The sequence below is a fragment of the Drosophila serrata genome, unplaced genomic scaffold, assembly GCF_035046125.1.
Source record: "Drosophila serrata isolate PLE 108 unplaced genomic scaffold, ASM3504612v1 contig_275, whole genome shotgun sequence".
Lineage (NCBI taxonomy): Eukaryota > Metazoa > Arthropoda > Insecta > Diptera > Drosophilidae > Drosophila > Drosophila serrata.
Genome location: NW_028257173.1, coordinates 1464470 through 1478337, shown reverse-complemented (window position 1 = coordinate 1478337; position 13868 = coordinate 1464470). Strand labels below are relative to the sequence as shown.

The 13868-nt window shown below is 42.1% G+C and overlaps 1 protein-coding gene and 4 non-coding genes across 7 annotated transcripts in view; 3 read left to right on the top strand and 2 right to left on the bottom strand.

The window, feature by feature from the left end:
* Positions 1-1619: 1619 nt before the first annotated feature.
* TRNAY-GUA (transfer RNA tyrosine (anticodon GUA)) lies at positions 1620-1714 on the bottom strand. Its single transcript has 2 exons — positions 1678-1714; positions 1620-1655 (listed from the first exon to the last, which is right to left on the bottom strand). It is a non-coding gene; the product is annotated as a tRNA-Tyr (tRNA).
* Positions 1715-4947: 3233 nt separating this feature from the next.
* Positions 4948-5069, top strand: TRNAY-GUA (transfer RNA tyrosine (anticodon GUA)). Its single transcript has 2 exons — positions 4948-4984; positions 5034-5069. It is a non-coding gene; the product is annotated as a tRNA-Tyr (tRNA).
* Positions 5070-5082: 13 nt separating this feature from the next.
* Positions 5083-13868, bottom strand: part of dpp (decapentaplegic morphogen) — a 42629-nt gene continuing 33843 nt past the window's right edge. For 2 of the 3 annotated variants that reach the window (XM_086835034.1, XM_086835033.1), the window contains exons 2-3: positions 9991-10890; positions 5083-7950 (exon numbers count right to left, since the gene is read on the bottom strand). In XM_086835034.1, the coding sequence (XP_086691160.1) occupies positions 7028-7950; positions 9991-10876 (1809 nt within the window). In that variant the 5' untranslated portion in view covers positions 10877-10890 and the 3' untranslated portion in view covers positions 5083-7027. Of the gene's footprint in view, positions 7951-9990; positions 10891-11066; positions 11620-13868 lie in introns of those variants that run through there. The other variant, XM_086835035.1, reaches the window with a different exon arrangement.
* On the top strand, positions 5172-5269 carry TRNAY-GUA (transfer RNA tyrosine (anticodon GUA)). Its single transcript has 2 exons — positions 5172-5208; positions 5234-5269. It is a non-coding gene; the product is annotated as a tRNA-Tyr (tRNA).
* On the top strand, positions 5391-5488 carry TRNAY-GUA (transfer RNA tyrosine (anticodon GUA)). Its single transcript has 2 exons — positions 5391-5427; positions 5453-5488. It is a non-coding gene; the product is annotated as a tRNA-Tyr (tRNA).

Below are 13868 nucleotides of genomic sequence, written 5' to 3'. Positions count from 1 at the left end.
GTGCAACTGTTATATGGCCAAGAGATCGGGTTCGAGATGGAGATCGAGATCGCTGAAAGGGCAAACACTCTTGAGTTGTACGCCTGAACACTCGACTTGGAAGTGGAAGTAGCAGGGGTAGGGGCATCCCCCTGATCTGGGATCGGGGAGGATGACGGCTGAGACAATGCCGGATGATGATGATCTGCCAAGATCCAGATACAGATCCAGATCTACCCAAGGAGCCAGTGAGCAATTCATTCATATTTGTATTTACTTAACTTTGCCGATGAGGAGGATGATGATGGTTCCCGAGGAGGAGATGCGTTGATGATGACTTGCACCTTAACAAGACCTGAATCTGTGGCTCTTTTCTGCCTTTCTGCCTTCATATTTCCACTCGATATGATGATATGAAAGGCGCAGTCTTGCTGCGAGTGAGTATATACTTTTTATGGGACGCCCGTTGGCCGTGTAAATGGAGTTTCGACAGCCTAATTGGAGATCAACGCAGTATAATTGTCTGGCCAGGTTGAGCTGCCGCTGCTCCGGCTTCTGATGATGAAGTCGTGGCCCGAGAACAGGTGAATGAATTTGTGACAGCCGCACAAAGGCAAATGATGTATTGATAGCATCTGTTTCGGGAGGAGGAGCCGGAGCAGGAGCAGGAGCAGGATCCGGTGCCGGAGTGAAACGGCAGCCAAAGCGGCAGGACGTCTGCAGCAATTCGATTCAGGGGCTGTGAGTCAAAAAGTCTGGACTTTTATGCCGATGCCGAGCCAGAGGCCTTTGTTGCCTTTTTAGGCTGCCAGTTGTTATTATTCCGGCTCTTCAGGCTTTGTTGCCTCCTCTTTTGTGATAGGACAAATGCAAATTGAGGGCTGTAATTTCTGTTACAATTTGTTTTCTCTTTTATGATCTGCTTCAGATTTATCAGAAGTCCCTCCTTAGCTTTTAGCTCCTTTTATACCCTTTGCAGGGTATCATTTTATTCAGACGCTTGTCACTCAGTGAAGGAATCATTTGCGTCCCTATAAATCATATATATTCTTGATCAGAATCGATAGCTTAATCGATCTTGCTATGTCCGGACAAATATATCAATTTTTCGAAAAATTTATCAGGTTTCATTGACTAAAATTGTCAAAAATGTGATTTTTTTAAGATTTAAAACAGAGTATGCAGATTTGTTAACCTACTAAAAACTAGCATAGAAACGTTCTCCGAATCACACATTTTTGGCCAAGTTATGAGAGTTTAAAACTTTGATTAATTGAGAAAATTGTCATTTAAGAATATATAATCTTCGGCTTCCCGAAATTAGTTTACTTTCTTTTTAATTTATGGCTTGTCTTTTTTTCTTGAGGTTGTGATACAACAAAGTAACCTCCTATTCAAAATATAATTTAAATCGTGTTTCTTTCAATTAAAAATTCATTTAAAATCATTCATTTCCAGATATAGACTTTGTCAATAAAAAGTATTTCTTAAAATCCATATGTTAGGCAGATGCTTATTAAATACTTAATGCAACATATATTATTTCGATTTATTCTTGTAACTTACTAATTCAACTTGTAAATATGTAAAATATTATTCAAAAAAATAATAAAAATAAGTTAAGGAAAAAATAACGTCGATCCTTCGAGCCGGATTTGAACCAGCGACCTATGGATGTCTACTTTGTGAAATCTCCAGCTACAGTCCACCGCTCTACCAACTGAGCTATCGAAGGTCTATATATGGTTCGACGCGAAACGAGTTCATAAACGAACCGAATGAAAGACAACTTATCAGCAAAAGCCAAATTTAAGTGGCTGCAGTGCCTCGTGGTCGTGGTGAAGGGAACTCGCTGGAGACCGGAGGGGAAATGAGCTTGGCTTTATGCAGAGCCAGCAGCAAATGAATATCGAATGTGAGTGGCGATTGTTTTGGATTTCTCGTTTTCGGGGAGATGAAACGACTTCGCGCCGGGTGTAAACAAAGCCAGTGCGTATCTGAGGGTGACAATTAACGTGCCCACCTAGTAAACGCCGGCCGTGAGTCATCTCCCCGGGATGCTACATACATACATTTATTTGTGATACGCAACAAAACATCTACGCAGCATCGCCTGTGGCCTGAAGTGAAGTGAATCATGCCGCAGGCGCGCAGAAGACACGATCCGTCTTATCAGTCCAAAGGGTCCAGAGTCCAGAGAACTCTCCTGGAGGCCTAGGAGTCGTTTCCCGGCCATGTCACGAAGGCCACAGCAGCCGCTCTCGGACAAAGTGTGTTCCCGATAAGCCAAAGGGGCAATTTTTGACGGCCCGAAAGGTAAAGACGCAGGGGGAAATACTTAACAAACCAATTAGGATGCCAAAAATGCGGCAAGTCATAAAAATCGAATAACGAAAACGTCCAGCGTACCAATATCAGTTGATCTATATGTGTATATAACTTAGAGATGGCAGCGTGACAAAAATAAGAGAAGGGGAATTAATTTAAAACATTTTATTTAACAAGGTTAGTGTGTTGTTATTAATCAAAATGGAAAACAGGAGTTTCATGATTAAATATAACACAAATAGCAGTCTCAGCTTGAAGTACAGACCGTTTATAAAGGTGGCCTAATTGTTTACACAACCGACTAGCTCTCGAGTTACTTCTGGAGAAAATCAGCCCATAACTAATAGTTTTCTGTATGTACTTCCCAAAATATCGACGGTATTATCACGACCTTCCACTGAGGACTTCCATCCCTAATGCTGGTCAGAAAAGGTTAGCCAAGAAGTGCATTGGAGGAAGCGGAGCGAAAAAACTGACAGCTTACGGATAATTACCGACAAAACACACACACAGATGCAGTCTTAGCCGCCCGAGGAGATGAGGGACAGGTGAGAGTGGAGAGGTGAGAGGGCAGGTGAAGAGGGGGAGAAGAGCTAAGCGCCATGAGCGGCGATTTGTGTGTGATCCATTGAGCAAGGCCCAGGAGTTAGGGCCAACTCTAAGAGTGTCTGTGTGTGCGGATCGATTGCCCAGGAACGTCTTGTTAGATAAGGAAAAATGATTCCCGCGGTGAGGGTTCCATGAGCTATTGGTAATTTGCCCAGGTATGTTACAACAAATGTTCATAATTTTTAAGAATGACTCGGAATTGGAATTTCGGATGGACTAAGTTTCTCCCTTTTAGAATTTCCAGCCAGTTTTTGCTTATCAACGGTCTTCGATCAGTTCGGTCGGTCGGTCGGTGAAGCCCCTTGATCTGGGTATCAATTTCCCGCTATGATTGAATGAATTTTCCCAACAGCCGCCCCCTGCCTCGATATGTGGGCGTTGTCCTATCTCCCGGATAGATCTAAAAAATTGCCAAGTTCCTAGAAAACCAATCGGAGAGTAGTCCTTGCCAAATCAAAAGGACCCCCGAGAGGACTCTATCGTCTCGTCCGGCTTTGTGTGTGGCAAGTCAATGGCTCTTAGTTTCGTCTTTGCCTCCTGATGAGTCATTTAATTGAGCCGAAAAAAACGCACTGTGTCCGGTCTTGGACATGGAATGGGTAAATTAATTTACTCTCCCGATAAACCCAGTCGAAATCCCCTCATGACTCATCCAACCCGTGTTGTCTTGTTGGGAGCTCACACGAAAAGGGTATTGCATCTTGAGATTGATTTTCATTTCATTCGGTTTTGTAATAGCTTCCTATCAGCAGTTCTATAAATACACAAAGGTCGAATCTAGGTTCTCAACTACAGCAGACTCTAGGGCAATCCCCACATCTATCAAGGGAGCAATCTATAGTGCGGTTTAGCCTAGTTCACCTATACTTTTATTTACAAACATTCGCTAAGTATTTCTTAGTAAATAAATAACAATAAATTAAAAAATATAGGATCGAATCAGAAATCTAGCATAATTAAGCTTAAAATATTCGCATTATTTTAATAAATTGCAACCGATTTTTTATATGACAATTTTGATAAAAAATCAAAGTTTAAAAATCTCACAACTTACTCAAAATTACATTAATTTCCAATCGGAAAGCATTTCTATGCAAGTTTTTAAGAGGCTAACCAATCTGCATACTCAGTTTAAAATCTTTAAAAATTCCTTATTTTTGACAATTTTAACGATATAACCCCTTATCTTTTTTTTTAAATTGAACAAGAATATGTATGATTTATAAGGTTAGAAATGATTCATTCAAAGAGTTTTTAGCTTCAGACTAAAATTACAAGCTCAAGATTCGTTGAAAAAGATTATAAATTAAAATATATGAGTAATACTTATATATTTCTCTCTATAACGAATGTTTTTCTACCTCCCGTTTTTCACAAAATTCGATATAATATTGATTAAATTAATTTAAAACTACAAGTCAGATCATTTCAATTCCTGAAATCATTAAACGCTGTGGCGTAATTCCATTTACTTGACATTGATTTAAAGAATCAATGGAATGCGACTGAATTTTTGTTGTTGGCCATACTACTACAGTATGTATAATTTAAATTTATTACCCAACCTTATCAGCATCAAAGTTCATTCAGCTGTTTGAATAGTTTTTTTTCCAGATTCCCGTCATCTCATTTGCCAGCAATTTGTAAAGCTCAGCTGGACAGTTTCCAAGAAAGTTGATATGCAGGCTGATCGTTATCAAACGCTTAGATCTGACTTATTTAGTGTCACTTGCATCAAGTCCCACAACAAATTACCCGTTGTGCCGCAAGTTTAATAGCTGGTTTTCTGATTTATTTACATTCAATAAATGCTTCGCTTTCCTTATGCTCTAATCTAAATACTTAGTATAAAGCACTTTTTGCACACGCTTCTTATCTTCGACCAACGCTCAACACGTACCTGTGGCACTGATTTTTTGTTGTGTTTAATGCTGTGATAAGCGCTTTGTATTGTTTCGCTCGATTTAGTTACTTCTTGAGTTAAATTTGATAAGCGAGCGAAATTTGGTATAAACACCTGAGCAGACAACGCCTTCGATAGCTCAGTTGGTAGAGCGGTGGACTGTAGAGGTATTCAAAAATGCATTATTCCACTGAAGTGGATTCTTAAAGCAGGCATCCATAGGTCGCTGGTTCAAATCCGGCTCGAAGGATTTTTTTAAATAATTTTTAGACCATTTTAAATAGAGTTTTATATTTAAAAATCTATGTCTTTAATTGAATCTACATTAAAATTAACATATGAACTGATAACACCTTCGATAGCTCAGTTGGTAGAGCGGTGGACTGTAGAGGTATTCAGAATGGAAAAGCAGAAATCCATAGGTCGCTGGTTCAAATCCGGCTCGAAGGATTTTTTTTATACATTTTAAAGCCACAAAAGAAATCAAATCTAATTGACAAATATTTTGCATATTTTTAAAGCTCTGTTTCTAATTAAACCTAGTTTAAAATGAACACCTGCACTGATAACACCTTCGATAGCTCAGTTGGTAGAGCGGTGGACTGTAGAGGCATTCAGATTTCAAAAGCAGGAATCCATAGGTCGCTGGTTCAAATCCGGCTCGAAGGATTTTTTAGTATTTCTATTTTCTATTTCAAATTTTTGTTTATTTATAGACATACAAGAATTTGGCAAATACAATTTCCAATAAAGAAACCTCTTTAGTTCTTATTTTGCAGACTGATCAAAGCCCAAGTGTGTGGTAGAATTCATACTTGGATATTTAACGATTCAGTTGCACCACCAACTTACCTCCTCATTTAAGTAAATAAACTAAAAGTGAATATATTTTTTTTAATAAATTGTTTTTCTTTTATATTTTCCATCTTTCTTTTTCCTCAACGCTCTCGCATCATCTTCATCATCATCATCATCAAAAATATGCTTTGTTTTAAATAAATAAAATAATAAAATTTATATGAAAAGTTGCATATACAAATCGTGCTCTGCAACATCAGGCACGAATCGATATTTCTCATTTCCTCGAGTTTTCTTTTTTTATGTGGTTTTTTCTTTCCTTCAGTTTTTCTTTTTCGTCACTATTAATATATCCAACATGCTGAGCTTAACGGTTAGGACTTATGTGGCTAGATTAATTAACGTTTACGGATTTATTCGAGCTTAGCTTAGAACGCATAACGATGTAAATAGTTATTCATATATTTATAGAGCATACTTTTTTTTAGTGCAGAAAGTTATCGTTCTTTCTATTTGTTTATACAGTTATAGTTACGTTTAGTTGAATTCGGAACGATGTTTAAATACCATTTCGTTTTGTGTGCTTATGGATGAGTGTGTGTGTGAAAGTGTGTGTGTGTGTGTGAGTGTATTTAGTACATATACAAGAGTTACATATGCCATAACTGATAGTTCCTAGATAATTTCAAGTCATTATTCATTCATTCATCGATTTTATACTCGTTAACTAACTAATTTACAATGGATTGCTTTATAAAATTATTAACAAAAAAACGTCTAGTCGAAGAGTTCTCCTTTCCATATATATTCATACGTAGACCAGAGCTGCTCACTTGGAGTCCTGCGATCCTTCAGGACCCTCTGCTAGCAGCTCTGACTTGCATAAATACCAAAGTATTCGCGTAGATATAGTAGATTTTATATATATTAGCATTTCTATACAATTTGTTCAATTGGTCTCCTCTCTCTCTAATCCGAAATCTTCGCTTCTTCTCCAGCAGCTCACGGGAGCGGGACACGAGGTGGTCCGGTTTTGGAGGAGGACATGGCATGGCGGCTATTTACAGTGGACTCTGCGCTCACTCTGCTCCGGGGGATTCCCCAGCCTGGCTGGGGAAGGCGGACAGAGGCTCCCAAGGTTTGACGGACGAGGGTGATGGGTGGTGGTGGTGGTTTTGTGGGCGTGGTTTGTAGTTTGTGGGCGTGGCTGCAGCCGGATACATACGATTAAAGTCTAACGATTTACACTTAAAATTCAAATATTCAGTCCATTTTGTTTGCGTTGTGTTTAAAGCATTGACGGCTTGGAACCAAACAGCATTTGATGCTCTCTCGCTCGCTTCTCGATCTGCGATCTCCGATCTCCAATCTCCAATCTCCATCTGCACTCCGGGCTATAGAATCTCGAATCTATCGACAGCCACAGCCCACCACGGTCATCTCCTGGTAGTTCTTCAGCACCACCGTACTTTGGTCATTGAGATAGAGCATGGCCACGCTGTCCAGTTGCGTGGGCACGCAGCAGGCCTTCGGCACCTTGCCGGGATTCAGATTATTGACCAGCGTCTGGACCACGGCATGGTTCGTGGAGTTCAAATGATCGGCCAGCGGGAACGGGCACTTGCCGTGGCAGTAGAACGCATCGTAGCCCAGCGGCGCCACAATCCAATCATCCCAGCCCACGTCCGAGAAGTCCACGTACAGCGAATGCCGCCGGCACGTGTCATCGTGGTTCTTGCGTCTCCGCTGGTGTCTCCTATTCCTACCGCCGCCGCCCTTGCCAGAGCCACCACCCTCGCCACCACCTCGCTCGGACACATCCCGTATGGAGCGCGCCTTGTGCCGCCCATCATCCGTGTAGGTGAACAGGAGCGGCTGCTTGTGCTGCCAGCGTTCGTGCGCCTCGTCCGCACTCCGTCGCAGCCGGACATGATGGTGCGGCGCCGGCTTCAGGGAACGCACAGTGCGAACCTCCACCAGGAGCCCATAGTTGCGCTTTGGCTCCGCCAGCCACCGATCCACGGCCGGCTGGACATCTAGGCTCACCGTGTCCGTACTGTTCAGCCGGACCGTCTTGGTGTCCAACAGCAGGTAGCCCGGCTCCCGCTGTCCCCGGAGCCCCACCTGCGTGATGTCATAGACGAGCACCTGGTAGCGCGTCCTATTCACCGCCGCCGCCGACGATGCCGTCCTGGCCACCACCTGCGGACTGAGTGCATCGCGGGTTAGCTGCAGTTCCGCCGCCTTCAGTTTCTCCTCGGCGGGAATGCTCTTCACGTCGAAGTGGAGGCGAAACCGATGATGGTGCGGAAACCGATCGTCGATTTTACTATCTGCAAGGAAAGATAAGGAAATGCAAAGTTGGGACATGAGTTTTGCTATAAGGATATTATATAAATTAATAATAAGTCGCTATATTGCTTAAATAAATAATCTCTGTGTGTGAGAACCTAAAAAACGAATTGAGTTTTTTGTGCAGACCCTGCTTCCAGATGTCTATTTTATGGCTCTGCGATTGGGATCCGGCAAATTAAGCCGGACTATCCGACAGATCAAGTGCATGAGCCTTTGCTCGATCGGTGGGGTTATGGGATGAGCAGATGAGCAGGGCGTTGTCTACCTGACAGTGGTAACATAAGTACCTTCCTCCTGCTTAAGTACACTCGAGCGTGCAATACAATCCGGGACAAAAGAAGGTCGAAATCGCACGTTCCAGTTGTCCAGCCAGCCGCCTTTTTACGACTGGCGCCTGCGCTAAAGACCTGGCCCACCCCGGCCTACCTTTTCGGTTCTGATCTGTCTATATCTGTTCTCAGTGCCTAGGCCATACCATACCATATCCTATCCTATCCTATGCGGCAAGGTGCAAACTCTGCACGCTTGCCGAAAAATCTTAATTTGAATCGCAGCCGCCGCCACCAACGCTGACGGTCTCAAGTGCCTCACAAAGGGAAGCGACGAGTCGTAAATTCTTTTTTGGGAAGCAAAAGAGTCCCAGTGCCTATGCCTATGGATTCGATCCCAAAAGACCGGCACAGATGCGTACCGAAAAGTGGCAAAAACTCGACTCGACTCTACAAACGCGGCTTAGACACTTGGCTTTAGACACTTGGGCTTCGGTTACCTGCTCTCTAAACTGCTTTATTGTTCGACCCTCTAATCCTGCGGAAAATAATGCGAAATACGCTTTAATAATAATTGTTATTTTTACAAATACAATATAAAAGCCATTTAGCGCATGCGCTAAGCGATCCTGGTGTAATTCTCGGGAATATTTTCAAGGTCACTTTCGGGACAACATTGCCGGTGCAGGACAGGCAAAAAGGACACTCGTGTCGTGTCCCTTTTGGCCCACGCATCCTGCCGTCGCCTTCATTTTTGGTGTTTCATTTTGGAAAGCCGCGGAATTTCCGCGTGATTTCACAGCGCTTGCGTGAATGATACAGGTAAGGATCGAAGGATCCTGCAGGAGCAGGTATGCAAATCGCTTAAATCGATGAAACGGAATTTCAGGGAAAATCCGAAGCTCTCTTCATTCGCATTTTGGTAGCGGAAAGTACGCGTTGCAATGAGTGGGAATCTAGATATATCTATACATTTAGGGGAATGCAGATCGAAGCCTTTTCCGAGCAGGTGGAAATATCAGGTAAGCAACGTGATGGCAAAGTGATCCTACTATTTAATGGTATCAATTTAAATTCATTTCTAGTATAAGGAAATTCTTTTCTAATAAACTACTTTAGTTACTTAATTTAATGCGCGTTGAGTGCTCGACAAATTTAATTTAAAAGACGAACTCTTACATTAAATTAAAAACATATATCTGAAGAATAATTGGAAGTGTCTTTCTAAGATATATATATATATATTATCTCTTATTACTTAAATAGCTTATAAAATTGTTCAAAAAGTAATAAAGTCTTGCAACGGTTATTAGCAATAACCAACTATAAATTTAATACCAATTTGCTAACAAATAATAAACTTAATAGTTGCAATTATAATAAAGCAAATAATGTAGCCAACAATTTTGGATTATAGCTCATTTCCTTGGCCAGATTTATGCCTCTTAATATCTCCTCTTGAGGCTATTTAAAATTATTAAATAAAGCATAAAACTGTATATTTTAGTAATTAAAGGTGGCAATTAAAGGCGGTATCCACAAAGATAAACTGAGTCTCCATGCAATTGTAATTTATAAACCAATTTCTTCATTACTTTCAGAGTGAGTTATTAAATTCAAAACTGAAATGCAAACTCCTTGCGGTATATATTAAAAATCTAATCAAACAGTAATAATAATTCCGCTAATTTGGGAGCTATATCCTTTGCTTTAATTAGTAGAAAATAAAGAGGAAATTATGGAACTCACCTTTGTGTGTAAAACTTCGTACTGTATTGGCCGACTTGGTCAGCAGTCCCGGCTTGGGTATGTTGACCGAGCCCAGCTCGTGGCCCATTATCTCGGCGTAGAGCTTCTTCATTGGCTCCGGGATGATGATCTTGGAGCGGTCGATCTTTGGCGGCCGCTTCATGTTGAACAGCGAGAGGAGGCTGTTCTCGATCTCGACTAGAGTGGAGGGATCTGGCTTGAGCTTCTCCTTGCTCAATCCCTTCTTGCTGTAGGTCGATGGCTCCTGTTCGACAATAATAGCCTGCGCGTTGGCCGGCACGCTAATGGTGGCCATCTCCTTGTCCAGGATCAGCGTTGGCTCCAGCTCCAGCTTCTCCTGGTGCTCCTCCTGTTGATGCTGCTCCTGCTGCTCCTGCTGCTTCTCCTCTTCCACCGCAAAGATGGACTCGATCCTTGGCTGCTGCGACTCACTGATGGAGTCTGGCCTGTGAGGATGCTGCTCCTTCTGCTTGCGCTTCTGCTCCTTGACAGCCATTTTGTTGTTATTTGCTTTATTAACTAATTGTTTAGACTTATTTTTGGAATTTTCTAATTGGTCTGTTCTTGGTTTATGCACTTCGTTGAACTGTCGGTTCGCGTCACTTTTGCTTATGCTTTTGCTTTTGCTTTTGCTTGTGCTTTTGCTAGGTTTGCTTTTGCTGTTATCACTGATATCACTGCCTCTGTAGAAGGGCGGCTCGTTGAAGGGTTGAAGGTTAAATGCTCTCGCCAAGGCGGTGCTCTCGATGGGCCGCTGGGGCGCAATGGCTGCGATGAATCTCAGGGATATGTCCTCGGTGCTAGCAACTCGAACGATCGTTTGAAAAGTCGCCAGCACTGCGAGGAGTAGAAGCCATGCGCGCATGGTCGCTTGCAACTCTGAAACGATACAAAGGCAAAGACATGGGTTAATCGGATGCGATGGCGATGGCAATGGCGATGCGAGGCGATGCGATGCTCCTCGGCTCGGGCAAGGGTTATATGGTTCGTCTTCTTCGGCTTTTGCCTTCGGTTATCTGGATTTCACTCAAATGGAGCGAGTGAAGAACACTCACACTCTAGCTCACTGGCCATGGGCGCAAGCGGGATGACTATAGGTTACGTCCAAGAGAGAATCCAACTCTTTGGCTCGTTGTCTTGTGTTTGTGTGTGTGCGTTGGACGACGTGCGCCGCTCGACTGAACGCTGGGCTCTTCCTCTTCGTCAGGTAAGAGGCAGCAATGCTGGCAGAGCCAGCGACTGCAGCAGAGGCAGCGACTGCGACAGAGGCAGCAACTGCGACCTGCAGGCATCGTTTCCTTTTTTTTCCTCTTTCTTTCTTGGCCCATTTGAGCGAGAGAGAGCCCATCGGGGTGAAAGGTGGAACTAAAAAATGGTCGCTCTCTCACAAGCACTCACACACACACACTTGGGCGCTCTTTCGCTCACCTTGGCCAACCCCCTCTCTGTCGCTCTCGCACTCCCCTTGGCAAGTGTTGCAATTGCTGGCGGACATTGCACCTTTTTTTTTGCACTGCAAGACGATCTTTTGGGCCATTTCGGCATGCCAAGTGCATCGTTTTATGTCTACGAATAGAAATTCAATCCAGTGAAGCCCTTATTAACCCCTCTCCCGCCCGGTTTGGGGAGACCACCCCATCCCCCCAATTCTTCAGTTATTCCTCAGTTATTAGAGTAGCTTCGATCGTCATATTTTCCGCTTTATCGCCGCGCTTTGATTTACAAACAGGCGGCAAATGCACAAAAAAACAACCAGTCCCCCCTCTAACTCACATATCTGGAAAATTTATGAAAATTATTAGAAGTATTCTATATATTTTGGTTATAGGCTATAAATTTCCCAGATTTTATCTCAAGATGAGCCCCGACGAAAAAGAAAAAGGTGCTGCACACACACACACGAACACCTAGAACAAATTACATGTTGTTTTTCACATAAAGATTAGCATCTTATCTTGTACTAAAAAAATTTGTTATATGACAGGGCGCTTAGACGCAAAGGAAATTTTGTGTTCTTTCTTGTCGAAAATGGTTAAATTGGAATCGGGATTGGACTAGAGATTGGAATTGGAATAGGGATTGGAATCGGGATCGGGGGAAGATGGCACACGCTGGGGGGTGCAGAAAAGATCTCGGGGCCCCGATAAGAAAAGAACTAGAAACTAAGGACAGAGGGAGAGAGATCCGGGAAGGGAAAGGGTGAATGAAATTGAATTTCATAAATATGTTTATGATTTGTTCATAATTTGTTGTTTGTTTTTAATATGTTCCCAGAAATCCGTGGGTTGCGTGTGTGGTTTCAGTTTCAGTCTAGGTTCCAGGTTCTGATTCTCTTAGTCGAGTCTAATGATTTCCTCCTCTACCTGACCTGCGACGTGTGATCTGGACAAAACGGGGGTTTCCCCTGGGCCATGAATGTTCGGACTATCCCAGGGTTTTCCAAGCTCTCCGTCCATTCAACGCAACCAGATACTAACATATATTATAATGTTATAGTACGACTGCGTATATAAACTCAAAACTCAGCTCAATTCGAGCTGTGAAATGTCGCAAGCCCCTGCTAAAGTTCAAATTTCAGCTTTTTGTCGCAGCGCCCGAAATGTTTCGCAAATTGACACATTTTTATTAACGTTTTGATTCCGGTTACCCAATACCCGAACACAAAAACTCTCATATATATATATACAGTATATAGTGTATATAGGGTATAGTAATCTGTGCCGCACAACGTCAGCAATTAGATTGGTTAATAATAAACGCAAACTCTAGCGGAGACCCAGAAAACCCTTGGATGCTCACGCACCCAGCAGATTAAACAATGGAAGTCTATATTCTTTTCGGTTATTTATGTTCCAGGATATTGACATTTTGGTCTTTGTGTGCTGCCGCCACTGCTTTTTATGTTCCCTCTTTATTTTTTGTTTTTAAGATTGTTTTTAAGATTGGTTCCCACTTCTCGAGAGGGTCTCTGGGACTCCTCTCTCCTCCAACTATGATATTAGTTGTGTATCAGAACGGTACTTTATTGTGCCGACCAACAAAGGTCGCGGGAGTTATGGTTTTCCCGGAAAATGAAGCACAATACAATTATGATATATACGTGGGGAAATATTTTGATTAGGCGCAGCGAAAGATTAAATTAGAAACAGGTGAAGGGAGAATCACGCCCCGTTTCGGAGGATATCGAAATCTAACCAATTGGTTTATATTTTATAAGGAAATTTAAGAAGGGGAAATTTAAAATGGAATAGATTTTGTTTAGATAGTTAATTATCTAAGTTTTAAGTGGGCCATAAAAGTAAAATTAGAAATATATAAAGAACTTTAGAAATGATAAAAGTAACGTTCTATTATTATTGAACATTATACATCTCAAAAGTTATATAATATTCTTCCAAAAAATGCCCGACTTTGCATTAGCTTCCAAGCTAAAGTTCATTCTCACATAAACGACCCTGAGTAAAAGAATACCCCCACAAGGCATATCTGGCATATATCCCATTACCAATTCTTATAGCCAACTTCTGCTCGGTTTCGCCCAAAAGAATAACTTTGAAATTTCTCAAATATCCCGTTTGGCGAAAATGCCACATGCCATCGAACATGGCGAACAACAAACCCGGAGCGAGCATTCCAAGTATTTTTCAATATCAAATGAACTTTGGTATCGAATGGTATCCATTGTATAATGGTTCATTTCAGTTCAGTTTATTTTTTGTGTGCAGTTCTCACAGCTCGCAGCAAGTTCAAATTTTTTCTGACACATTTACATAAGCTTAGCGGCAGCCGAAAAATAAATTTGGGTAGATCGAAATATCAAGAAAATCGGCTAAGACAGACGAAAGACAGCACACCGA